The 27,225-nt window shown below is 41.7% G+C and overlaps 1 protein-coding gene and 3 long non-coding RNA genes across 4 annotated transcripts in view; 2 read left to right on the forward strand and 2 right to left on the reverse strand.

Moving 5' to 3' along the window:
- The window catches only part of KCNK1 (potassium two pore domain channel subfamily K member 1), a 31,732-nt gene extending 24,014 nt beyond the window's left edge, over nucleotides 1–7,718 (reverse strand). Inside the window, exon 1 of the mRNA XM_064413823.1 lies at nucleotides 7,154–7,718. Within this exon, the coding sequence (XP_064269893.1) occupies nucleotides 7,154–7,508 (355 nt within the window). The 5' untranslated portion in view covers nucleotides 7,509–7,718. The remainder of the gene's footprint in view (nucleotides 1–7,153) is intronic.
- LOC135296892 (uncharacterized) lies at nucleotides 5,292–7,144 on the forward strand. Its single transcript, XR_010358913.1, has 3 exons — nucleotides 5,292–5,422; nucleotides 6,189–6,239; nucleotides 6,475–7,144. It is a non-coding gene; the product is annotated as an uncharacterized LOC135296892 (long non-coding RNA).
- Nucleotides 7,719–7,754: 36 nt separating the features above from the next.
- LOC135296893 (uncharacterized) lies at nucleotides 7,755–19,303 on the forward strand. Its single transcript, XR_010358914.1, has 2 exons — nucleotides 7,755–7,980; nucleotides 8,069–19,303. It is a non-coding gene; the product is annotated as an uncharacterized LOC135296893 (long non-coding RNA).
- Nucleotides 19,304–20,265: 962 nt separating this feature from the next.
- On the reverse strand, nucleotides 20,266–21,900 carry LOC135298147 (uncharacterized). The gene is made up of 3 exons (XR_010360138.1): nucleotides 21,845–21,900; nucleotides 21,042–21,145; nucleotides 20,266–20,529 (listed from the first exon to the last, which is right to left on the reverse strand). It is a non-coding gene; the product is annotated as an uncharacterized LOC135298147 (long non-coding RNA).
- Nucleotides 21,901–27,225: the final 5,325 nt, after the last annotated feature.

Here is a 27,225-nt window from a genome sequence, read left to right on the forward strand (position 1 = left end):
TACATTTCTCCTAGATCTTCCGGGTCACCATCAGTAACCACTGTAGGTCATCAGCTGAATTTTGTACAAATATCCTAACTCTCAAGTAGCTGAGGTCAGACCCGGAGAGACAGTAGGTATTTAAGCAGCCAATTCCCAAGAAACTTGTTATTACTGTTCTTTAATCTTGAAGGCATAAAAACTCTCATAGGAATCCTAATTTTTCCTCAAAATGCTAAACTTCTAGTTCTTCACAGGCCAAGAAATATTCTGGTCTTCATACGGTTTAGTAGCTTATAACCTACTTTTTAATTAACCTGGAGCAGTGATTAAAATAGACATCAGTCCATAGATATGGTATTACTCTATTTAAAAAAACCCACAGATTATTAAAATGATGATGCAGTTGGCCAAAGTGAAACAAGGAAAGAACCAAAACAACCAACAAATAAATGAAAACAGGAGAAACAACAGGTTTAAAAGACCTTTAAAAAATTATATTCAGATAAAAGTGAAAATCCTACCAAGTAATGGCCAGGAACTTCAGGATTTGGTTGTTAAGTTTTAGAAATCCTGCTGTGAAAGTATACATGACTTTTAACTTAGGATTTGATTTGGAGATACAAATTCCAGCTTTACAAAAGGGTTGAAAAACAGAAAATGTTTAACGAAAGGCAATTTTGTGAAAGATAACTCTCTTGCTTTCAACTGTTTGTGTTTCAGCACAGGAGGAATGACCCTAGGCCAAACACAGAAGGACTACAGAGGCAGCAGTTGCAGTCCTTCACCTGCTGAGAGCTGCTGGGGTGGCTCCTCATCATTAGGAACTTAGCAAGGCAAGAGAAACTGCAGGATACAGAAGTGAGAACAGAGTTTGTAAGAAAGACATTCCATCCCTCAGCAGCCAGCAGTGCTGGTGATACAATAATACAGTCTTGGTAATCCATGGCTTCCCCAGTTTCTGCCAAGAGATGGTTTTTACTACTCACTGACCTGTAAAGAAGGCCAAATATTGGTTAAGAGCGACTCTTGACACCCTTTGTTTCAGCAAGCACAAGCAGGATTTTTGGCTTAGCTGATTGCTGTAGTCCCATGAGAAACCAGGAGCTACGACCCTGCCTGGAACACAAGACAGGGAGAAACCCAGATTTCCTCTCTGCTACTGTTTACTGCAGTAGAAGAAAACAAGACCTTTGTCCTGGGCATACAAGAGATATGTGGCCAATCTGTTGGCTGTACCTCATTTCTGGTAACTGAGTGCCTTCTGTTCTGAAGTCCAGAACCTAATACCTTTCTCAAAAATGTTTATTAGCATGGATTTTGACAAAATATAGGGGTTTTGGAGATATTCACACCACACATTTTTGGTTTGTGTATTTTGGTAGGTTTGCTTGGTTTTGTGTTGTTGGGTTTTTTTTCAGTTTGCTTGGGTTTTTTAACTTGTCAAGTCCCTTCTTTTCTGGTTGTAAATGTGATTTTTTTTTTTTTTTTTTTTACTACTTAATTGAACATTCCCATGATTTTGTGTTGTAAGGCAAAGATACCAGAAGCATCCAAGGTAGTTTCTCAGCATGACTCCATACATATTCAACTTCTTTCACAACTTCCCTAGATGCTGGTCTTTTTGTCTCCTCTACCTAAGGAGTTCTAGAAAACCCTAGTTCAAATCCTTGTACTGAGATTAACATTAAGCTGAACTCAACGGAAATCTCCCACATCCCAGGAGACAGCATCTTTACCTTGGGGCCAGACTAAATGACAGCAGCAAATCTGGAACAGCTCCATGGGTATAGAATGAAAGAACTTCCCTTGAGACGAAAGCAAACACACAGGCAGACAGAATCACTCTTTGACTTTGTGTTTATACCACTTAACGCAAGAGGTAGGATGCCTGGTTCCAGGACAATTGATCTGGAGGCCAACAGCCTTGGGGCCAGGAGCTGTGATTACCCTGTCCCAGAAAACCCTGTAGGCTTCAACCACTCGGGTTCAGATCCAAACAGTTAGATGCCAGAGGAGAAGGATTACATTCAGTAAGCTTTCTCAACCTACCTCATGATTTCCTTTGCACTTAGAACGTCTCCTGTACAAAAACCACTCTGTTGCAGAGCACAGCACAACCTCCCTTGGCTTCCGAGATCATCCCCAGCAAATTACCTCTCCTGTAGATGTTATTTCCAAGTAACAAACAACTCTTAAAAGAAAAACAAAGTTCCCAAAGTTTGGCATCCTCACCCTGGTGAATAGCTGCAATTCATCACAACAATTTAAATAATCTATGAGTTGTGCAGTCAGAGCAACAGCACAATGAAGCTTCAGTGTTCTGCTGGAGTCAGGGGTGACTACCAGTGAGACAAATCTGAGTTTAATCTATCACCAAGTTTGTATATTTTCAGAGAAGAGGCAACAGAGAATCTTATGTCAGGTCTCTAGACAGACATTTAGTATGAATTATGAAACACATTTATTTGGTGTGTATTAATGAGATAATACAGGCATCACCAGGGACACAGCCCACATATTCTGACAGCAGCAAAAATAGCATATGCATTTTACATTGAATTCAAGCATGGGACAGAAAACCATGTCTTCCCTAAAGCCTCTGTAAACTGTCCTCTTATTTATTATTTATTACCTTAAGTTATATTCACATCTTTCTATACAGGTTTGATAGACCCCAGTAGTTTCTTCCACCTGAGGGTTCTACTGTTAGGGCCTACAAATCTTATGATGTCTTTGTAGTGCTCCATTGTGATGCTTTCATGGCACTCGCCCATCTTCTATGGATTTGTTCAGATGTGTAATGCACACTAAATATGCACTGGATGTGGAGCCTGTTCCCCTGAGGGAGAAGGAAGGCAAGAAAATCAAGCACTTGTGAGAAGAACACAGAGAAAATCTTGCAGACGGCAAGGCTTCTGTTTCCCTGGTCTCTTCATACAGAATGCACTTTCTTTTGCAGTACATCACAACCTCACAGCCTGCTACTTGTCACAAATAAAGGCATAGCTTAGTTTCTCTTGCAAGTCATCAGTAGCAATGCTTATGAGAGTCAGCTCTAATAGAGAACAATTTTATAAATCAAATTATAGATGCATTAACTCCTCATACAGCTTGGCAGTTAAATAACCTGAATGCAAAATTTCCCCTGAAAGCCATATTGTATCTTTACTAGCCCTTCAACCAAGCACTTTCAAAGTAACAGCCTCTGTCAGCATTTATCTGCAACTACTGAATTAACACTGCTTCTTACCCCGTTCAAAATCCAGTGAGCAGAAACCCAAATTTCATTGTGGATTTTGGATGACATTCTCTGAATGCAGCACAATACACCCATCCTCAGCACCAACAAAGAGATTGGTACAGGCTGAATTATGGAGAAAATGCTGCTTTCACAAACCACTTGGCAGACAGCCACGTCACAGGCCTCAGAAGTGGTCAAATACGGATAATCCTCCCCTCTCTTATTGCCTTAACTCCTGTGGTTCAAATGAGAGGCCAGCTGACCTCAATCAAAAAATTTAAAACGTGTTGCCATTGTAGAAGAGGCAACTTCTCACCTTTCCTCTGCAAATCTCTAAATCAAGACAAGGCTATCCTCACTTCCTTCTAATGGGTATCTTGCCAAGCCTATCACAGCAGAGAAGGATACAAAGCAGCTCTTCCTCAGAATCCCTCTGGTATCTAAATGTTATATGAAATCTCCAGCCATGCTTGTAGGTGGCACGGCTTGTAGATGAAGGCAAAAATACTCAAAGCTGGACAGCCTGTTAGTATAAAATGCCATGGAATATACTTGCACTGAGAAGACTCTTTCCAGAAACAAACATAAAACTACAGGCCCCAAGTTCCTAAATTGGCAGCTCCTTTCCTTCCCTACCTATTTTCCTTTAACAAGCAGAAGTCAGTGTACTTTTCACATCTGTCAACACAACCAGTATCAATTTCTTTGGTTGCTTCATTCTGCTTACAACTCGTGTAATGCAGTATTCCCATATTGTACCAATATGGGATAAGATGTTAGACACTGACAGCATGCCAAGATGAGTTAAAACACCACCTGCAAGGGTGAGTGCAAAAATTACCTCATTTTTATTGTTAGAAATAAAAGACTTTAGTACAGATGGCACCACAACAAAGCCAACCAGAAAGAACTGCTTCAGCATAATGATTTGATGGCATCTAGCACTGAGACAAGCAGACCACAGATGTGTGTCAGGTATTAATTACAGGGAATTTCCAAGGCAGACACTACTTAAATGTACACAACTGTATATTCTTAGTGTTTAGGTTGTCAATTATTAATGACCAAAGTGCTTCACCTTACACACCACTCATATGGCATTCTGCACAACTGCTTAAGGTGCATAGGGAGGAATAAAGTCAGAAGAGAAACCTGCTGCCTGTCACTGCTACAATATGCTGAAGCCTCACCACCAGTCAATTTCACTGCCCTTTGCTTGCCTGTCCTTCAGGCAGCTTGTGACAGTCCTGTGGCAGCCCATGTGCACAGCAATATTAATTGCTTTCAAGTAGCAATTTGCCTTATTCTGCCATCTCCTTTAAGATTATTTTTTTAATTCCTTAACTGGCTTTATAATTTCAAGGATTTTCTCTAGTGAGTAAGAAGCTAAAGACTATAATAAGGATGGGAGGGAACAAGAAGAAAAGTCAGGGTTGCCAAATTTAAACACTTCCCCACAAGCTTTATATAGAAAACTGAAAGGCTACAAAAGAAGCCTTGTCCTCTGTACAAGGGGTAGGTGTGCATTTATTTACATATGAGAGACAAATTCACTCAGCTGAACATAAGGAACATCCAGGTGCTCTCTGTAATTTCAATTACACACAGAAACAGCCCTCAGCTGGCACCACCAGTAGCAGGGATCTCTTTTCTGTTTTTGCCCTCAGTGTACTTGGCAAAGGGAGGGCATTTCAGGTGTACATTTCATAAGAATACAGCATATTTTGAATGTTCAAACACTTCTGAACAACTGTTTGAGGTGGCCAGGCAGGTTCTTCTGCTTGTTGTCCCTTTTAATGACCATTTCAAGAGACCTGAATGATTTCTTGCACAGGTGCAGAGTCAATTTAGGGGAAAAAATGCACCTCGCCAGAAACACCTGTGCTCTGGGGAGAATTTGAACATGCATTGGAGGTACTGTACTGCTCTGAATTGATACTTGTCTACTTGTACAAACTCTAATTTATATTAAATAGGGATTAAACACAGCTGAAAGCCAATGCATAAAACAAGAAACAGATAGATTTGGTTAAAAAGGGTCCAAGTCAAAGGACTATCAGGCACAGAAGGAAGTAGCACCACTTGATGCCTGGTCTATTACATCAGTGATGACTGGATGAACTGTTTATGAAGCTGACAGAAATGATGAAAACTCACCTCACACATGTCAGACCTCTGGGTTTTCTGCACACATGCCAGGTAAGTGGCATTTTCAAAACAGTTTTCCATTCGGACAACGGTACCTTGACTCTTCTTCCCTGGCACGGCCTCTATGATCAAGCCAGCTAAAGGGCCAGGCTATGCCTTGCCCTTCAGCAGACATGCAGTGGGAAAGAGATATCCCTGCCTGAGCTGTACTGCTGAAGCCAAACATCCTGTAGCTCTACATCAGCAGGAAGTGTTAAGGTGTTACCAACTCAGACTCACCTCCACTGTCCCAACAGTGAACATTTTCTGACTGAGTCATTAAAAAAAAAAAAAGGCAGGACCTTTTTTAATACCTTTTTAAAAATTATTTTAATGTGAGTTACTACACTACAGAAAAACTAATTTGAATATAAAAATAGCTCTAGGACAAAATAATTTACCTTTTATAGTACCTAACAGTATAACTGATTAGAAATGGAAAAAAGCAGGTCAATTCAGCTCCTTAAATTTTAAGTGCTTTATAGCTTTACAGAAAGAAAAAGAAAAAAGGAAGAAAAAAATTGGGTGCTGAAGTACTATCACAGTTCTATTCTTTTTCATCAGCAGTATTCCAATATGTTCATTAATGCTTGCAAATTTATTCACTGAAAGCATTAAACTGCTTTAAGTGTGTCACTTTCTCTCTTCTTACAAACTCTAGTAATTAAGAAGTGGGAAGGTGAGGTGTTGTGGGGATACCCATAAACCTGTTTTACTTTTTAAAAACACAACTTCCTTATAACCCTAATGTGTACAACTCAATGACAACTATTTATAGGACAAGCATTGCCTGTTTGAGATCAGTCGGGAAGCACTAACATATGAACAGGTAAGCAAATTATTAAATGTCACTGTTAGTATCAGCTGATTAAATTTCCCATAATAGAAGGAGTGTTAACTTGGGGTCAAGGAGGCAAAAAAAAAAAAAAAAGAAAGAAAGAAACAGTGCATATTTTATAGCAATATCAATGTACTGCCAAGACACAAAGCCCTCTCTGGTTGAACAAATTTTGGGGTGATTTTTTAAAAACTCTTATTTGACAAGCCCTCATTATTTGTGTCAGTGACCTGCATTCAAACACCAGAACCCAGCTTCCCAGCACAAATGCCTGCACCTATCCTTTAGAAGGCTTTCCACTATGACGGTATGCGAAATGTAACTACTGTAAAAATAAGTGCTTGTAAAAACTATGGTCAGTGGAACGTTTCCTCGAGCTTTTCAAAACACCAATGCAAACTGCTATGTGGAAGAAAGGAAGCATTATCTTTCAGTCACTTATATGCAAATGTTACATGGAAATTGACAGTAAAACATGAAAATGAAATTTAACATCTTTATAACCGGGTTAGCAGTCCGTCCCTGTCCATCCCCGTGTGTGTATCCCCCCACCTCCGGGAAAGAATCAGCCAGAAAAGAAAACACCAAAGGAGAACGCAAAGGAGTCACCTCTAGCAGCATTTAAAAGTTCAAATAAAGAGACGGGCATCTCGCCGGATTTTCGAAACGATATCAGCGTGGGGGAACTGGCAGCCCGGCTCTCAGCGGGTCAGGCACGGGGGCTGCAGGCTAACCAAACGGGAGGGTTCGGGAAGCAGGCTGCCTCCGGAGCCCCTCACGCCCAGCGCCGCGGGGCCGGCGGTCGCTCCGCGCCCCCACACCGGCCCCGCCGCCGCCGCGGGGCCCTCGGGGGTCCGGGCCTCCCCGGAAGGCCTCCGGCAGCGGGCGAACCGCCCTTGCCTTACCCGTGGTGGAGAGGACGGTGCTGGCGAAGAAGAGGGAGGAGGTGAAGTCCCAGTTCCAGTTTCCCGAGGCGTTGCTGAGCACCGAGACGCCGTAGTTGCTGGCCTCCAGCACCCGCATCAGGAACTGCTCCAGCTGCTGCTCCGAGAGGCAGGCGTGCTCCTCCAGGAAGCGCTGCTTCAGCTTGCCCAGCTCCTGGCGCAGCAGGTCCTCGTAGGGCAGCTCCACCGAGGAGAAGACCACGGCGCCGAACACCAGGTAGAGCAGGTAGCCCAGCACCAGCAGCGCGAAGCACCAGGCGGAGCGGTGCTGCTCCACCAGCCGCACGCAGGAGCTGCCCGCCAGCGACTGCAGCATCTTCCCGAGCCGGGGCCGGCTGAGCCCCGGGCCGGGCCGGGCCAGGCCGCTGAGGGGAGCGGGGGCCGAAGGAAACAGGGAAGGGCAGGGGGAGCGCGGCCGCTGGCTGACTTGGAGGGCGCGGAGCGGCGCTGATGTGGCGCTCACGTGGACGCGCGGCGCAGGTACCGCGGCGGAGGGAGGGACGCAGGAGGAAGGGCCTCCCCCCCCCCCTCCTCCTCCTCCCCCCCCCCCCCTCCTCCTCCTCCCCCTCCTCCTGCCGCCCGTGCCGCTCCCGCCGCCTCGTGTCGGGATGCCGGCGCCTTCTCTCGCTGCCGTTCCTTGTCTCCGAGTAACGCGTGGAATCCCCCGCTGGCGCTCAGAGGAGCCGACCCGGGAGCCTCCCCCCGCCCCGCTGCGGTGGACGTTAATTCCCCTTTCCGCACAAAAGTTTCTGGAGAATTCCTTGCCCCGCTGCTCCCCGCCCCCTGTGGTGAGAAACCCCCAAAACAGCAATTCCTTCCACTATTTGTTGTTGTTATTATTTACTTATTCATTCATTCATTCACGTTTCAACGCAGAATAAGGTGACGCAGTGTGAAGCGGGAGGCTGACTTTCATCCACTGCAGGATGTGATGAGTTCAAGGAGAAAGCCAGATGTCAGGTGTTGAAGTCCTCCCTCAGGTCTGTAACTTCAAAATGGGGCCTGTTTGGGGGTGCACTTTGAGCCAGGTGACCTCCAGCAGCTCCCCAAACAAGCTAAAGGAATCTTTGCTCTTGTGAGACACTTTCTTTTTAATAGTGTGGAGTGCCTGGCTAGTGCTCAGCGCAGCATCCACGGCGAATACAAATGCACTGTGCAGCCAGCCCTCTGCATAGCCCCAGCCAGAGATCTTCACAAGTTTCACTGTGAATGCTTCTTTCTTCATCCATCTCGAACTGCAACCAGCAACCACACAGTAAACTTGCCAGATGAGGCTCCCCACCAGATGAAAAGGAGCAGTAAAAATTACAGCTTCCCAAACTATCCCTTACTGTGAATAAAGACAGCTTCTAGTAAAGGAGAGAGACAGGGTTTCCTGGTCGCAAGGCTCTGCCATGGTCCTTCCACCTCTCAGCTGATAGCAATTTATACAGACACAAAGCACTAACTTGCAAATTAGAAATTTACTAGGGCTAAGCCAGGGAGTTTGGACACAGTAAATAAAATCCAGCAACCTATCTTAAGCTGTGAGGTATCCCTCTGAGCTTTAAGTATTACTGTGGGAAAAGAATAGAAAAATGAAAGGCAAAAAAAAAAAAATTCAGGCTAAAACTGTAAAATTATATGTCAACATTTCCTTTTATACAACAGCTACATGAAGCTATGGGATAAATCTGGCCTGACAGAACAGCTCATCCCGTTCCTGGTCTGTTCCCCACTGCCAGCCACAGCTGGGTCATTCCAGGGCCCTGAACACATCCCCCACCCGCGTGTTTCATTAAAATGTAAATGTGCTCTTGCATGCAAACAGCAGCTGCTTGAATGGTTGGTCAGTAGAGCACTGGGGGGATGTGGGAGGGACGCAGGAGACAGGCTGAGCAGGCAGACTCCCGATGACGTGCTGGGAGAACACATCGCTGGTATTCGTGATAGGCAGTGGTCATGTCTTTGCTATAAAACAGAATTTTCCCTACCTTCAAGCCAAATATTTGTTTAAAGGTTAGAAAATGTTTGCATAAGAACACACCTCTCTTCAGTTACAGGAAAGTGTGTCTGGGTAAGCTGAACCAGCCTCCTTCAGTTTTCCATTTTTATGAATCAGTCACTCTCCATTTTTAGAAGCCTCTCACACTTGGAGGCTTGTTGCACTGAAGAGAAAAGGAGGACTCTCTGCTGAACAGAACCTGCAGTACTCTCCTAACTTAATTTTTATCTCCAAAGCTTTCTAGAGGCATGGACTGAGGGGAACAATGGCAGAGTGTCACAGCTGTGTCACCAAAGCATTCAGTTCTTGCTTCCAAAGCAAACATCTGGACTGTCTGAGTTTTAGCCACCATTATTGATATTCATATTTTAACTCAAAGTGCCTAACATAACAAATAACTTAATTATATATTTCTTTGGAATAAGAAGGTGTCTTCATATTCAGTTTTCTGATTTGAGTGATTGTATTTACCATGATAATATCACATATGAATGCAGTTAGGGCATTCCAGCTTCATTCCACAGTATGCTATATCCATTTACATGTTTTGCTAGTCAAGGATTAGGCTAGTTGAGTATTCAGTGTACTGAATTCCATGTTCTGTCCTGTATAACATGACTTCACAACATGCTTCAGCAGGGAGTGACTGAAACTGGGGAGCAGGCTGCTACAGAACAGCCTTTTCCTAGCAGACGTTTCATTCTATGGTGACCATTCCTCTTAATAAAATATGCATCCAGTTAATAAAGTGTACCGCATCATCACATTGTACACCAACAGTGCTCTGTGGCGACTGGGCTCCTTACTGTTGGAGAAGTCCAGCTGCAAGCAGAGTGAAGAAACCCACTGTTGGAAGATACTGGTGTTCTTCATTGCATGAAACTCCCTCAGAGCTACAGAAAATGCAAATACAAGCTGCCTGTCTAGGGACAGAAAAGAAGGCAGACATTCTAATCCACCATAGAACTGAGACAGAAACCACAGTTGTGTCCTGGGGTACTAGAAAACCACAGAGAAAATTAGTAGTTTCCAACTCTGCTGCCTGGGGAGGTAGGACAACTCCCCTATCACATCACTGGGCATGCAGCTTCTATGGCATAGTCCAGAGGCTGAGAAAATCCTCTCTTGTACATAAGAAGTGTAAGGCCCTTTCAGAGCTATATGAGTCACTGACATTTTCTGTTGGGAGAAAAGTAAAAATGAAATGAAGAAGTGTTAATGGCAGTCTGTTCTTCTCTGAGATTTTTGGTTAACTAGAATAATCTTTAATTACAGAAATGTTGCCAATGAAATGCTGAAGGGCTTGAGACATCAGAAGATAAGGAGGTGCTGGCTAGAGGAAGAGGACCGCTTGGTGGCAGACAGTGACCAGAGAGGGGGATCACTGGACTCTAGTCTTTTGTCCAGTGACTGAAAATGACAATAGATAAAAATAGTAGCTTCAGTGAAAAGCAAGAATAGCACAAAGCAGTGCTCCAGTGCCCAGAGCCTGGTCTGTGCTGGGTGGCATAGGCCAAAGAGGAGATTTGACATGGACGCTCTGCTGCTGTAATCGCTGGGCTCTAGTCAGTGAGCAGGAATGAGTCTGGGGAAAGGGAAACACCCATGTTTGGCACTGTTACTTCTATCAAGATTATAACATATTTTCAGCACCAAAAAGAAAACTGGAAGTTACTCATATGCACAGAAACTTCAAGTTAACTGAAAGGATTATTTATTTTCCTTTTATTTTTGCCCCCACCAAAAGAGTAGTCTCTTAGCCAGATCACAAAACTTTTTCCATCAGTCTTAGAAGAAAAAGCCCTTCCTCTCATTATGTTGTAGAACCTTAAGTCCCAGGAGCTGGGTAAATAAAATTAGTTACCAGGCAATACTTATCCTGCCAAACCTGTTCTGCTCTGGCATACGTACAGCATGAACTCACAGTACAGGGAACAGAGGAGGTGGTGGTGAGGAATAGTGGGATGAACCAGGACAGTGTGGGAGGCAATGGAAAATTAAGTGGGGAAAACGTGAAGCAGTATCAAAGCCGTGTCACCGACAGCTGAATATTGAATAGCAGCAGGGAACTGCTTTGTCCTTCAGAACCTTTCTTCAAATTTGGCATGGATATAAATTCAGTGGTTATGACAGTTTGAAGTCTGATCAGTCCTAAATTATGTATACATGAAGAAAGATTGCCATTAATGTGCGAGTCTCTGAATTCACTTCTATTAATGATTCTGCCCCTGGAATATTTTTTAATGAAACTGATAAGAAGTAGAATCCTTCATTATTTAGTCTATCTGTTAAGTTAAGGCTGGAACATAATACATTTCCTTTTATAGAAGAATATTTTTCTGATCAATTGTTTCTAAATACTGAAGTTACAAGCTTTTGCAGAAGTTAGTACAAGGTTGGCTAGTGGCTCTGATTGAATGTCATGGCCCTGTGGGCAGGCAGGATGTGAATTTGTAAGAATCACATCCTCACAGACAATAACACAAATGTAGTTAAGTTGAGAGGCTGTCAGATGTTGCCATGTGTTCTGTTTCCAATGGGTAAGGTGTTCTATTTTGGTTAAATGGAATAATCTAGATTTGGGTCAAATAAAGTAAAACTTACAAAAGTTGAGAGCCTGACTTTTCAGTGAAAAAAGTAATCTGTGAAGAGGGGATGCATTCCCATCTTAATTTGGCAGGAGGATGGAGATGGAATAAGAGAGTACAGATGTATTTAGGTCTTTAAAATTTATCAGCAGCATACTGCTGACAGTAGATACATTGCTTTGGAAGAAAAAGAGTCAGCAAATTTTGTGTCCATGTTCATGCCATTTCCAACAAAACGTGCCTGGCTAAATTCTACTTGAGAGGGAAGGGATAAAGCTTGAGATTTAGTGGTTTCCTCAAAAAAACCCAAAAAAACAACCAAACATTTTATGCTGTGTACTTAATGGTGCAACGCTGTCCACAAAGGTTAAGACCACTGATGTGTGATAGCAAAGGAATGAATGTACCTAGTTTGGACCTATATTTAGGGGAAGGTTTGCATCATGAAGTAGTAGTGTTTAGAATCAAGGAAGTTTATATGCATGGTCAGGCACAATTTCTTTCTTGAGTGAGTCATCCTTGTTCAGCATAAATATAATTTTCTTTAGAGTTGCAATAAGTATTCTTATCTAACCACTGATCTTGCTGTCCAGTTAGAATAACTGATAGATAACTCTTTTATTAAGATAAGCATTTTATGTCATGGAAAAAGTAGTGTCATGTATATTTGCCACCAGGTTTACCAGTGACATTATCCAGAAAGCAGCTTGGTTTATCTAAGAGGTATAGGTCCAATGGGGATGAGGGCTGCATATGTGTACATAAACACACACACCCATGTATATACAGATATGGTCTTGTATAATTGTATATATAGCATGCTTCTTCAAACTCCTCACTATTATATTCCAGGTTGTGCCATATCTTTGTAGAAAGGTAATTACCTGTTATTTGTAGGATTGAGTTAACACTAAAGAAATGTATTAGCTCAGAGAATTCAGTATGTCAACATGACCTTATTAGTGAATTGCATTAGATAAAATTCAACATTTTCAATAAAATGACCTTGCCTTCCTAAGTCCTGGGACAGTCACCCAGCAGAAACAGTCTTTTTAATCTCTTGTTCAAGATGTTGAAAAGACAAATAGTTGATATACTTAACACTTTGTACTGGAAAAGTAGGGTTCAAGTAAAAAAATATTTTATATCTTTTCCATCTACTCTGTCGAATTTTTTGTTCTTCTTCCCCCAGCCTGGCAATCTGCTCTTAAAGGTGGTCATGGTGGGAAATAAAATAATGCAGTAGCTAAAGTGGGCTCACACAACTGTGGATGTCCAAGCCTCCATCCTGGTCTTCCCAGTTCTGAGACCAGTTTTGGTTTTGTCTTGAAGATGCTATGTCAGTTCTTGGTCACCCAGGAAATAATGGTGTCAGCAAAGCCCACCAGCTTTCTCTGGGCCTGTTTCAAAACATACAGACTTAGAATTGATTACACACTAAATGGTCTGTCTGTAATTACTTTTTACAGTAGTTGGGCTCTATTTCCATGGTTTCTGATTTTGGCTAACTAGGGCCCTAGTCCTGGTCTTAGTTTAGTGGTCCTGTTGGGCTATAGTGTACATCCTTTTGCCTCTTTTAATTCAATTTGCATCAATGTAGAATTTGTGTACTTGTTGTAAAATCAATTTTGTGCTACAGGCTGAGTTGGACTTGTGTTCAGTGGCGGACAAAAACCTGGACGCAGCCGTGGTGACATTCTCTCTGACAGCTCATGCACCCTTTCACCCATTCACGGAAAGGTCACATTAACTTGTCAAAACAGCTTTCAGCTTCAGCTCCATTTGATTCTGTGTTCCTGGGCCACAGCATGTGTACACAGCACAGCACTGCTCTTTGAGGCCTCCTTGCCCTGGGCTATGAGGTTGGAAGGAACAATATGTTCATGCTCGGACTGGATGTACTGGGGCCAGTGTGCTGGAGCTTGGTCTAGACACTGACTGCTCTTTGGCTCTGCCTCAGGCAGCTGGGCTCCAGTGACTGGAGATGTTTCCCTTTGGAGCAGTGAGTGTCTTCATGACTGCAAGGCAATGGTTCCAGCCCATAGGAGACCTAGTGGATAGTGCATCTCATCTCCAGGCCAAGATTCCTTGCTAAAGTAGAGAGGTCTAGTGCTGGATGTAGCTGCCTGCATGTGGATCATACAGGGCAGGTTCTTAGGATTAGTTTCAGATGCTGTCTAGACGCTGCCCAAGAAGTAATCAGCTGTGGAATAAGCAGGGTTGAAGATTTGGGAAAGGATCTCTTTCCCGCTTCATCCACAGCTGATAGCTAGGATCTACTGCAGCTTGGCTTTTCATGGCTCTAGGCTCCTAGAGAGCAGTGCTAGTGAGAGGCCCATCTTTGCAGTGCCTAATGTAAAATACATTCTAACCCAGACACTTGGGCATACGTGAAAACAACACTTGTATCTGACCTTGCGTATTTCCTGTGCTGTTTGGATCCTACAGTTTAAAGGAGCTTAATGTTTAACTGTAGGGTGGCGTAAGTTCCAATGCTTCCCTGAAAATGTCCCAGCAGGATGGAGGACCCAGGCAACCTCTTCCCTGGGCACAGGCTTTACAGCCAGCACATGGTGGAGGGAAACACTGAAACAGGGACCCTTCTCTCTTTGTTTCTGCAGGGCAAATCTGTGTGTTTCTGTGGTTGGTCCTGACAGCTCAGAGGCCTAAAAGTTCTTCTCTGGGAGTGCAGCACAAACCAACACACTGTACCAGAGACCCTCAGCCATGGCATTTATACCTTGTAGCTAAAGGCCCACATTACCACAGTGAAGTCAGCAGGAATTACTACTTCTCGATGAGGAAACACAGGCAAACCATCTAATTTGTGATACTCCCACCTAACCATGCTATTTAGACAGGTCCATTTTCCAGGCAGCCTTTCTGCCTCAGCAGTGTTATATTTTAATAAGTGCTATTCATTGCCTCACTGAACCAATGTCTGGAACAGCCCATGGGTACTATTGCCACATGCACCTGCTATAATGAACACCAAAGCCTATTTCAGTGACCTGAATCTTTTGAAAATTTAGTCCTTTATTTTTATCCACTTAGAGGGAGCACAAGCTACAGTGTCCTACTTTTTCTCAACTGTGTCATCTGACTTATCAATCAAAACTGAGGCTGAATCTTCTTATCACCCACTGACTTTCAATCAACCTAACAAACTGATCAGAAGTACAAAGGAAAGGTTTTGTCACTCAGCCCTATACCTCTGCAAATCTTGAGTCATGTGAGATATTATAAAGTTTACAAAAAATACAATTTCAGTAAGGCCAAATCCTACACTCTTCCTTGGAAAGGTACGCTTAGATAGAAAGAACATCACAGGACAAAGAGAAAAACTTCTGTGAAGTAAGGCAACTTTAATATGAGCTTTTGTACTATTGGGTTGCTTAATTTTAAATATAATACAATAGTAGTATCATTTTTATCCACTTCCATCAGAGTCCACTGTACACTCTTATAACATTTACCAGATACAGAAATATAAAAGATAGTTGGCCTACAGGCTGTTAAAGAAATGGCTTAAAATGTAGGTCTATCCTGAAGAACCTCTGTTAAAAATGTGACAGGTTTTTCCCCTGCACTTTAGAAAATGCATGAAGCAGTTTAAAAATAACGTCACCATCACCCCTACCTCCAAAATCTGGTTTTCTTGTTGTTATGGCAAAACAAGTGTCAGTGACCTGATCCTATTCTGTCTGACTCAGGAGACATATATAGGAAACAATTACAACACATGCTAGAAGATAATTCCTTCCTTCCTCTTAGAAACTCTTTCCCAGAATCCAGCCTGTGATCCTTCAAAAAGTCTTCAGCCTGGCCAGGAATAAAGAATAAAAGACTGAAATATCCCTGTTTCCAAGGAAAACAGCCCACATTTCTCACTGTGCCACCATTTGTCTTCTGATGTCTCACACCTGATTTTAAGACAGATCTACAAAAAACGTTGAAAATATGTTAGGTTGGGACCTAACATTCGCAGCCCTTTTGAACATTGCCAACTGTGGATTTTCTTTTTCTGCTGCGTTGTGATTGTCTCTACCTCCCCCAGTTCTTTGTTTAAATTAGTCCTACCTGTGCCTCTTCTTGCTCCTGGTTAAAGTCCTCGTCTCATACACATCCCATAAAGTAAATTTAGGACTGTATTTTCATAAACAGTAAAATGAAATAAAATTAACACTATATATATTTTTCAAGCTGTCCTTTCATAAATTAAGTCCTAAGCAGTACCTCAGTGCATACAACTAATGATCAAATGCTAAGCCAGGCTGCAGAATTGACCATCAGCATAGGTTTTCCAATGAAACTGAATGGGTGTTAAATTAATTTTGGGACAGTAGATACACAGCTTAGTATTTGGAACAATCTTGCTCACAGGTTTTATGCTTTGCATGAACCTCTGTTTCCAAGTCAACCACCTCATCACCTCATCATACACCTCATCAACATAAAACCAATCAAAATATAAATGATTTATATAAAGTTATAACTAATAGTAATCAGATGTATTGCCACAATGACAATTACTTTTATTTTGTGTTCATTAAATAAAAAATTGAAGTTTTTTACCAGGCAGTGCTCAGAGAAGGAAAGATGAAATAGAAACCCTAATATTATTGGTTGTTGGAGTTAATTTTAATATCACCAGTCAAAGGGACAAATTAATAATTTTAACATTGTACTGATGTCTTCTGTTTTACTGCAGTTAAAATCTTACCATGGAAAGTTTGACTATAAAATACAAAGGCTTTCATATGCTGTGTGCCTCTATGCCACATTAAATGTTTCTTTTTGAAAAAGCATTATTTTGGTGCAATTTACCTGCAACAGCACAAAACTCTGTTGGTAAACAAAAATCAATCTGCTGATGAAATTCAGTACATCTAAAACATATTACTTTGTAAAGGAAATTATTGCCTGTGGAGGAAGGAAAGTATTGTCTGTAGAGAAGCAACTTCTGGGCTGTACACTCTTCTTCAGTTAATCTGAGCTTTGATTGCAATAATGTAGTTTAAAACAGTTCATTCCAAAGAGTGAGACCAGAAGAATCAGACTGTAATAAAAGAATGTTTCAGTAAGATTTTTGTGAGAAAAGTGCATAGTGATACATATTTGACATTAAGCTTCACTGATACTAAGCATTTAGGTTAGTGCTGAGTAGACCCCTTATTCCTCAAAGGAATCTCAGTCACATTCCACAAGGGAAACAAGCATGAGAACACAAGGAGAATGTGCAGCAAGCAGCTAGAGGCTAAATGAGGTCCTGTCAGAATTTCAGTAAGGACAAATCTCCCCTAGCCAAGATCAGTGAAAGGATCTTGTGGAGTTGCCTCAGATGTTTAAGGCAACTAGAAGAGAAACACTATTTGTCAGGTAAAAATAGTTACAAGAATCAGACAATGAGTGAGGTTTTATGAGATTATACTGATGAAGAAAATGATGATGGTTATTCCTACTATCCAAAACCATAGCAATTTGGTCCAGGGTTACAAAGAACCTCAATATTATTGAGTATTTATATCTTCATGCTCTTATCAAATCTATTCAGCCATAAAATTTATCTAATATATGATATTACTGTGTCATAATTACTGAACAACTTAATTTTGAGCACTGAAAAGAGAGAAAATTTCAGTGCTTTAAATCTCCTGACAGCTTGCGAGTGAGGAAATTTTGGTTTTCTGATTTTCTATCTGAAAAATGGAGTAATAGAAACAGAAGATTACTTTCTGAAAGCCAGTCACCATGAGATTGGGAGAGGTATTTAATAACACAGTCAGGAGTGCCAGCAAACCCCTACTGGCATCATTAGGAGTTGACATTCAGTTGATAGCAGTACTTTTTTGCAATCTCATGAAGGACTTGCCAGCCTCCTAAACCTCTAATCCCCAGTGGCTGAAGTCCCTGCATGAGGAGAAAGCAATGATGGAATCAGTTGCCTGCTGCCTGGAAATGAAATCTGTGTGCAAAGCACAGGGAAAGCGGATTTTTCTACAGCGTGTGGAAGGGATGTCTGATTTCCAAGCTGGCCTCTGCCAGAAAGTTTCATTCCCTGGCAGGGTCTTACCTTGCTCCTTCTCTGGGTCACACTTTTAACCTGTCAGTAATTCCTGCAGGATTTTCTGAATGCTTGTATGCATGCAGCCATGTCCAAAACTCAACCAAGTAGAAAGGGCTGATGGTGACTTGCAGCAGAGCAGTTGTGCTCTGCTGCCAGTCACCATCAGCCCTTTCTACTTGACACCCTCTCCTGCTAAAGATTCAACAAACATAACTCCCACTGAAGAACAACGGGTGTTTCCAGTTTAAATGGCAGTGGATGAAGAATCCTATTGGTGTGCAGTCCTTACCTTCCAGCTCAGCACCTCAGCACCTCAGGCAGAGCTGGCCTGAGTGACTTCCCGTGGTGTCTGGGCTGTGGTGGAAATACTGGACATATGCCAGGGACACTGCAGCTGTTGGCTTGCTGCCTTCTCCCTCATGTGGCTTGATGTGGCTCATGTATGGTTTTCCACAGGCAAAGGGGATAACAGACCTGAAGGACCATTGCACAAAAGAACCTGTAACAGCTCAGGAAAACCAAGAGTCTTGCGGTTAGTTCCCTAAACACCAATTCTGAAACTTGAAGATAGACACTTCGAAATTTTTAGCCACAGACTTCTTCCTACTTAGACATTTCCATTCATATTCTGTGATAGATAGACATTATTTTGGGAGAACAAAATGGGCTATTACCACAGGATGATATAAATTCTCCCTGTCTTCTGGGAAGTTCAGACTGAAAGATAATCTGGATGTAACTATCCTAAAACATTAAACATTTATGAAAAATATATATCACGGCATCTTACATACAATTGTGCAATATACTTTTGTGATTTTGCTCCCAAGGCACTTCTTTTAGATATTAAATTGATGAAAAATGGCGTGAGGCTTTGCAGCAAGAAAAGATTTCTCCTCCAACCCCCCAAATGAACTCCCTAAGACATATTTCTTCTGCTTCATGTTAAAGCAGAAAACTGCATTTCCACCTCATCATTTTATATTGTAATGGTTCTGGTTATGAAAATGGAATAATCAAGAAAGCTATTTTTAAAATAGCTTCACTAAACTATAGAGGAAATTATATTGTCTGCTGAGTTAGAAAATCTGTCTACAATTAGATTTAAATGTCACTCCTTTCAGTGCATTTTGGCATTTCTGCAGACTGTAGCCCTTATGAAGTATATAGTTCCAGAGTATGGCCTTCCTCTTTTGAAAGTTATGACCCTGTGGCATGCTTTCAGGAGATGATGTCTTTATATCAGCTGTAAAAGATAATTATCTAATAGTTGATGCAGTCTCATTCCTGTGGCATAATTTGTTTTCATTTACTTTTCCATATGTATTGTGTGTTGTAAGATTGTGAAGAAAATTATTCATCGGTAGCTAAGGATAGTACATAATTTTACTATAAATGTCTCTATTTTGTATTTTACAAGTGATGCTTGTGTATATGAAGTGCTATTTACATAAAGAACAGTGGAATTTCAACGATTGTAGTTTGTTCCTCATTCTGCAATCTTACTGTATAAATAATGAAACATAGTTATTATTATGAAAGATATATAACTGTCCTTTTGCAGAAAAAATGCCAACTGACCAGCTCTTGTTGGGTTTTGTATGGCCTGCAATAATGCCATCATTTTACAAGGTTGGGTTTTTTACTCATCCACCTGTGGTGGCTGTTTCCAAATTGAGATTTGTTTTCTGAAAACTATACTGAAGAATAAAAAGTGACTCCTAAAGAAACTGTTGACACCATATTGTTAGTTCATCTGGTTATCAAGATATTGCTATGCTTTAGTGTCTTCTGGGTACACCTGCAGTATGCAGGATAAGTATGGGGTGGAGAGATGGAGAGAGGAGGGGGACCCACAAGCAGCTGGTGGTGTCCTCTGGCCACCTCGCAGCTCTGCCATGTGTCTTGGTGGTGTGCAAGTGGTTGCTGCAGTGCTGGCAAACCTCCATGATCCTTTTCTCCTTGTCTTCCAGTTCACTTCTAACATTTGACCGGCTCAGATATGTTCCCCAAATCAGTCCCTGAGCAGTGACAGGGAGGGGAGGGAATAGGGAATAAAGGTGCACAAGGCCAGATCATCCGCCAGCATTGAGCAGAGAAAACAAGACCAATGTAGATGGCTTGTCATACCTGCAGTTTGGATGTGGATGCCTTCATCCTTGAGAATAGCAGAGCTTACCCTCTCCTCTACCAGGTACACCTTGTTCTCAGGTGTTCAACCACTGCTGGATTTGTGTTTAAATCAATTGAAGTATAATACAGTGGAAATATTTTCCCTTTGGGACCTCTGGGTTTCAGAAGATATAGTTCCCCTTGTTAGCCAGAAATGAACTGTAAAAATCACACCTCAGCCCATATGAATTCTGACTGTACTTGAAACTTTAACCTCATTAAACTGTTAACTTTAAACATTTTTACATTTTGTAGGTAAGGTAACATCTCCCATTTTGGTGGCCTTTGTACTACACAATGTTGAGTTCAGACATTTGAAATCTAATTAGGGCATATACATGGACTTCACAAACTTGTGATGTAAGTAAGTGGAGCCATGATTTCCAGCTCAGGTGACCCAGCCTGCCTGGCTCTCCTTGCATACCAACCATGCAGCTGGTGAAACAATGCAATTTCTTTTATCAAAAAGTCCTGACTCCAAAGATCTGTCACTGCAAACAGTCATGGGAGCAAATCACATGCCAGCCTAAAAAATCAATATTGAAGAATAAATTGAACTATAATAGCATGTCTGTCTGGTTATTTAAAAATAGATGAACAAAGAAAATGCAAAGTACACAAAGCAGCCAAGAAAGGTTTACAGAGATTACTCAAAGGCTGAAAAATTGCAGGGAAACTCCCCTTCTAGAAACAGCTTAGCTCAACACCCTCTGAAATCAGAGAAATGTCTTGTTCCCATGACTTTGAAAGTCTTCTCAAACACATCATTTGTGTCTTTGCAGGCACAAAGATATTGTAGCTAATTTCCTTTTTTGCTTATATGCTCCTACTGAGGCCCATTGATAGAGCCCAAATAAGGCAAAAGGAAGGGTCTTGGACATGTAACAATTCAGCCTTCAGGCCATGAACTTTCAAGGAAATGGCACACAGCAAATCCATCAACAAACAGTGAGCTGAGATTGTCTCAAGAGGGCTTATTAAATTTGCAGGAGAGCTATGAACACATTCAAAAGGTTGTACTGAACACTGCTATCAAACCTCTGAACTGTTACAAGCATCTTCTGGTGATACTCTGGAGGCTTCTTCTAACATTCTAGAGAAGATGCAGTTTTCCTTTAAACTCCACAGGGTACTTCAAAAGTCTGCAAGGGTTATAATTTTCTGGTAAATATCATTGTATCAAACATTTCTTTTAAAATTCTCTTTCAAAAGAAAAAGTAATGAAAAGCAAAAAACAGTTATAAATCAAGGTTTTGACTATCAAGAAAAAGGGGAGACAGCTGAAAAAAATTAGTATATGTGAATATAGTGAAACTCAAGGATTTATAAATAAATTAATGACATTAATTAATCACTAGCAGGGATCTACAAATAATTATATATTCAAAGCTTCTTAAAGTAACACTTTAGTTGGACAAAGATCTCTTGACATCTGGATCCATAGGAATAAACCTTTCTGGGTGCCATATTAGAGTCAGCAGGTTTTCTCTAGAAACTAACTTTAAATGCTAATAATTTTTCAAAAGTTATCTATGAATTATTCCTAGAATTATCCTGTGCAGCTGCTCCATTTCTCATTTCTCATTTCTTTTGGGGTTGTCCTCAATGGACAGGGGGAACCTGTGAGCTCCAACTTGATCAGTTGTTTGCCAGAAATTGGCCAGGGGATTCATCATGGGAAGGGCTGATCTGATACCAGTTCCCTAAATGTTGTGCTTGAGTCAGCTCCTGGCTCAATGGTTATCAGAAGCCTGAAGTGATTTTCCTGAAGAAGCTGAAATAATTGAGGTTTGTTAGCTTGTTTTACAAGAAATCCACCCTGCTTTTAATCAGCTAATTACCCTGCATTCTTATTGCTGGTTGTGCTTTTCTAATGCATTGTGAAATCTGCTGAATCTGGAGGCAGAACTATTATGACACCTCAGGTTCATGTGCGATTACAGTTTGTCACTGTGTAAGCAGTGACTGTTCTCACAGCTCACATTGCATCAGAGAAACTCAGAGCATTTTATGAACACTCAGAACAGTTGGAGAATATATCAATTATTAATAAGATACATTCTTATGTTTGAACATTATATGCTGTCTTTTCTTCTCAAAATGTTTTCCAATATACAAATACACTAACAGCTTCATTCTCTGTGGCACTGTATACAGTCTATGCTCAATCTAACAGAGTTTAGGGTCGGAAGCAAAACTATGGTTGCTAGAGAAAAGGACAGAAACCACTCTGAGATGCAAATAGTAACTACTCAGTTAGAATTCGTCTTAGGATATGGAAGCTAAAATCTGTGTGCTGTTTTTAATGACTGCTGTGTCAAGGGTGTGCCCTTACAACTGTTTAAACACAGCTCCTATTAGCACCAGTCTGGATTTTGTGTTAAGACAAGGTCAGAGAGATGAGTCATGCACAGTGCAGTACGAGCGGGTCACTGAACCCACACCCGGGTGAGTGTCCTCTACACTAGCTGGGCATTAATGGTGTGTGACCGCTCCGCTTAAGGTGGCACAACTGCAGCACTCAGTGGGGACAGCATGGAATTTCTCTCTGTCCACAGCAGAGAGCATGCACTCCCATCCTGGGTCACACAAAGGATGGGCAAACGTGCAGAGGGAGGGCAAGGTTTAGGTAGGGACCGGCAGCCACATCATTCTGTTCATTCTTGGGCTCTGTGCAGTAGATAAGGGTTTTGGATATGGGAAAATAGCTGATGCAGGGGTTTGGCACACATGTGAGAGAAGGGAGCCATCCTGGCACTCTGCAGTGCCAGAAGTGTTGGTGCTGAGGCAGGGGCTACTTGGTACCTGTGTGAGGGCGTGTGCCAAAGAGCCTGCTGGCTAGTGGTGGGATGGTTGAGGCTGAAGGAGTCTAAGTATTTTTGAGTAGTTGTGCCACTGGTAAGAGAGAGGCTGCTTTACAGGCAGAGAACTGAGAAGTGATGAGGTGACTAAATTAAACCCGAACATGGGAGACAGCCAAGAAATTAACTAACATCTCCATATTCCCTGCCCATGTTCTTAAAGCAGACAGCGTTGCGTGCTCTACTTTTTATCTCTGCCTCTGTGAGAGGCTGTCCCTGTTGAACAGTGTGCACTGCTTTGCATGCTAACAAAATACTGTGCATGATGAAAGGCTCAAAGCCAATAGCTGTAGCAGCCTTACTTAAAAATGCAATTAAAACCCTGGAATGAGTTACTGTTAGCCAAAGGGGCTAGGAAAAACCAGAAGGTTGGACTGGATGGGGTTTTTTTTCCCTCTAACTTACTGGAGTGGGAATGGAGCTGGAGAGATAACACAGCAATTAAAAATGAGAAATGGATGAAATTAATGATGAAAATGGCTGGGAGAGGCTGAACTTTTTAACTTTTTTTTTAATCTGTCTATAGTATATTAAATAAAGAAGTTTGAATAATCAAGAAGTCAGAATGATGCTGTAAAATTAATTGCTAATTAAGAACATAGGAAAAGTAAATGAAAAATGTAAAATATATGATTAAATGTCTCCTGTTATGCATATCTCTAAGGAGCTAGAGGAATCGTGGCGTGTGAATGGATTTGATGGGGTGCTGTAGGGTGTTTGCTTCATCTGGGTTTATGTACCTAAAGGCAGTGCTGAGTTACAAGACTCACCCCTCTGTAGTCATGGTGAGGGAGTCACTTCCAACACCACAACAGGCCATGGAAAGTCCAGAACAAATAAAGTGGTTTATGTCAGGGATAGATATGATGAAACCTCATGATGATAATTAGGTACTGCTTCAATCAGCTTATTACAGTGTTCTTATGACCAGGACTTTAGAGCCTTACAGATATTGAGTTCACACTGGCTCTGTATTCCCTTAACTCCATCAGCTTCCAAAGAAAAAAAAAGGAAGGAAACTCAGAGACAGAAACAAGGCATCTTCAAAGGGCAAAGTTGCCACTTCAGTTACTGTACCAGCACTAAGCTCAGAAGGGTAAACTTCAAAGGGAGTGAAGCCTCTTTTCTCCACCATCTGGGTGAAGCAAATATGACACATATCAATGCAGACAGAGTTTTTTTCTGAATCCAGAGCTAAGAAAACATCTTTCCTGCATCTAAAGACTTGGAAATCAAAATTGATTCCCTCTCAATTTCATCCTTGTGCTTTAATCCTTTAATCAGAAATGATCCCTGGCAAGAATCTTTGTTAATAAGAACCTGCAGTGAACTGTAGAGTTGGTATACCTCAAAAAGCTGCTGAAATTGCTAAAATAGCCAGCAGCAGGACAAGACAGGAAAATATCCAGGGATCAGTTGTGCATCTTTCCATTGTGTACCAGCCTTGCCTTCTGCTGAAGATTTATGCATCCTTGATCATTTGCATCTGCTGCCTGGGCTCTGAAAGCAGTGTGGAGTGACTGTGCACAGGATAGTCTGGAGGGAGCGTTCCAGTTGTCACATAAGGAAAGCACTGCTGTGCTGGTGTGAAAAGAGAGAAAACAGCTCTGACAAGCAGACCATGTCTGAATTATTAAAACGCTACCTGCCCTGGCTGCTGGAGTCCTGTATCCAGCATTAGTACACTGTGTGCTACAAACAGGTGGCACCAGGGAGTTTAAGAAAGCAAGGGAAAAACTATGTTGCATATTGTGGTTGTTTTCCTGCTGCTAATTAAAACCAGACATATTAAAAAAAAAAAAAACAACCAAACAAAAAAACCCCTAAATAATAATAATTAAAAAAAAAAAAGAAACCCCCCCCCAAAAAAACCCCAACCAAACAAAACAAATAAACAAAAAAACACCAGCCCCATAAACCAAAATATTTTCTTTGCCCTGCTCTTTCTGAGCAGCCTAACAGGGACAGAGCTGTCTGCATGCTGCCATTCCCAGCAGGACATTGTGTCCACCATTCCTGATCCACATAAACATCCCAGAGAGGACAGAGGGATGGCAACTCACTGGCAGCATGTTTCACTCATCATTTTGAGCTGGAATAAGGGTAGAGGTCTGAAACCCCCAGCTCAGTCTGGAAATAAGCATAGAACCTCATCACACTCCATCTCAGAGACCAGCTAAAGCAAAAGCCATCAGTGTGTAAGATGTGACAGCAGAAGACCCCAAGCCACTAAATGGACAAATAGTCTATTTTAACTTGTGCTGCCAGGGCTTATTCCCAATGGCCTCCATCCTGCCCATCAAATCAGCTGGAATAAGGCTGGGTTCATCAAATTCCAGTGGCTTCCCCTGGGTGATTCCTCTTTATGAATGTGTGCAGAGGAAGGCAGGAGAAGCTTGAGTGGCATTTTAACAGCTTTAGCCTGCAGCTTCCATCAATGTGCCACTGGTAAAGGAACCTGAGTGTACCAGTGTATCTAATTCCTTCACAGTAGCCATCACTGGTAAAACACTACAGACTCTCTGTAATATGCACTAAGGGCTTATTAAGAGGGGACAAAGGAAAGCAGAGATTAATAGCATGAATTTGATGTGGAATTTCATGACACATTTTTTCCTTAACCTGTTTGTAGTCTTGAACTCCAGCGCATCCCATTTGGTATTTTCCAGGCAGTATTTTGGTGTTTAGTCAGAAGGGAAGACCTACTGCAGGCAAATGAAAGATGAGCAAAATATTTTTATCCAATTCTGCCATGAACACTGTCTGGTCACCTACACATTTCTTGTTCAGAAACCCTGGGATAAATTTTCATGAAACTGTAAAAATGAACACTGAGAAAACAAGCAGTGCACAAACTGGGAAAAGCAAGGATCACAGCAGAAAGATAAACTTGGATCTCTTGGTCAGATTTGTTTTAATACCTTGTACTTCTTTACTTAGATCCACACAATGTTTCATCAGCTCCTCTGACCTGGTCTCAGTGTTATTCCTTTGACGTTACTTATTCCCTCTTCTGTCATCAGAAAATATGGGGGAAAAATGCCTACCTCCACTGGGTGTGGAATGCATCACTGTCTGCCCTAATGAGGATGCTGTTCCTTGATGTGCTCCCTCTTCCATGTCTTTGTCTTCTCTGTTCAAATCTGCTCTTTTAATGATCATCTGCACCAACCTCCGAGATTCAAATGAATTCCCCACTCAACTTTCCCCATTTGTCACTATTGAGAGTTTTATGAAAAAAACACAGCTAACTAACATTATTTGGCACATTCCCCTTTGGTTTTCTGAGAGATGTTAGTGTGGATATACTCCTGCAACGTTACACAGGGGGTTAAATCATCCCCAAGACTTCTACCTTCTGTAAGGAAAAGTCATCAGCATGAGTTTCTGATGGAAAATCATCATCAGAAACTCATGCATGAGTTCATCACCTGCAACTCTCATTCTGCCTTCAGGACTAGGTGCTATTGAAGCATACAAAAATAAAATTCTACATTAAATTCATGCTATTGATCACTGTTTTGCTTTAGCCCCACTTAATAAGCCCTTAGTGCATATTATAGTCCATAGTGTTTTACCAGTGATGGCCACTATGAAGGAATTAGATACACTGGTACACTCAGGTTCCTTTACCAGTCACACAAAATAAATGAGAAAATTTTAAGAAGAGCTTCTGATGGCTTTGAATTGCCTGATTAGCACAAAATTATGGCTGCAATGCACTAAAAAACCCACTCCATAATCAGTATAATTAAAACCTTATGTACCTCCTCCTGTTTCCCCCACAGAGTGGTCATTTGTTAAATTGCCTCATAAGGTTCCTGCATCAGCTTCACATTTCAGCCTGATTTCATGGTGTAGTAGGGCTCTCACAATCACTCTTTGTGCTTGCTTACTTGCAGGTAGGTGTGTCAGCACTTGTCTAATGACTACTGTACTAACCAGGCAATTTCAGTCGAAGCTTTGGAGGTCTCAGAGGTGTTCTGGTCCTGTAAGATTTACAACAGCAGAAACTCTGTGGAGGGAGAATTTTCTGTACGTGCTTTTCCTGATAGAAATGTAAATACCATCCACGTTATTAGATGTAAGGGGATCCACTCAGAAGCCCAATTAAGCTTTATTAGTCCTCCAGTTTGCCAAACAATTTGTAAGTAACCCAATCATCCCACATGTACAGAACCATTGTAAAATAAGGAAAACAGGGACCTCTGGGAGGCTTGTAAACCAACCAGCTGGATAAATGATACTGTCTCATACCTGCTAAACATCTGTCTAAAACCTGTTGAAGATTCCCAGCCCTGAGGTCTCCCCAGGCAATTGTATGAGCAAACAGCTTTATTCTGCACTGCCTTATGCTACGG

This window comes from Passer domesticus, chromosome 3 (genome assembly GCF_036417665.1).
Source record: "Passer domesticus isolate bPasDom1 chromosome 3, bPasDom1.hap1, whole genome shotgun sequence".
Classification (NCBI taxonomy): Eukaryota; Metazoa; Chordata; class Aves; order Passeriformes; family Passeridae; genus Passer; species Passer domesticus.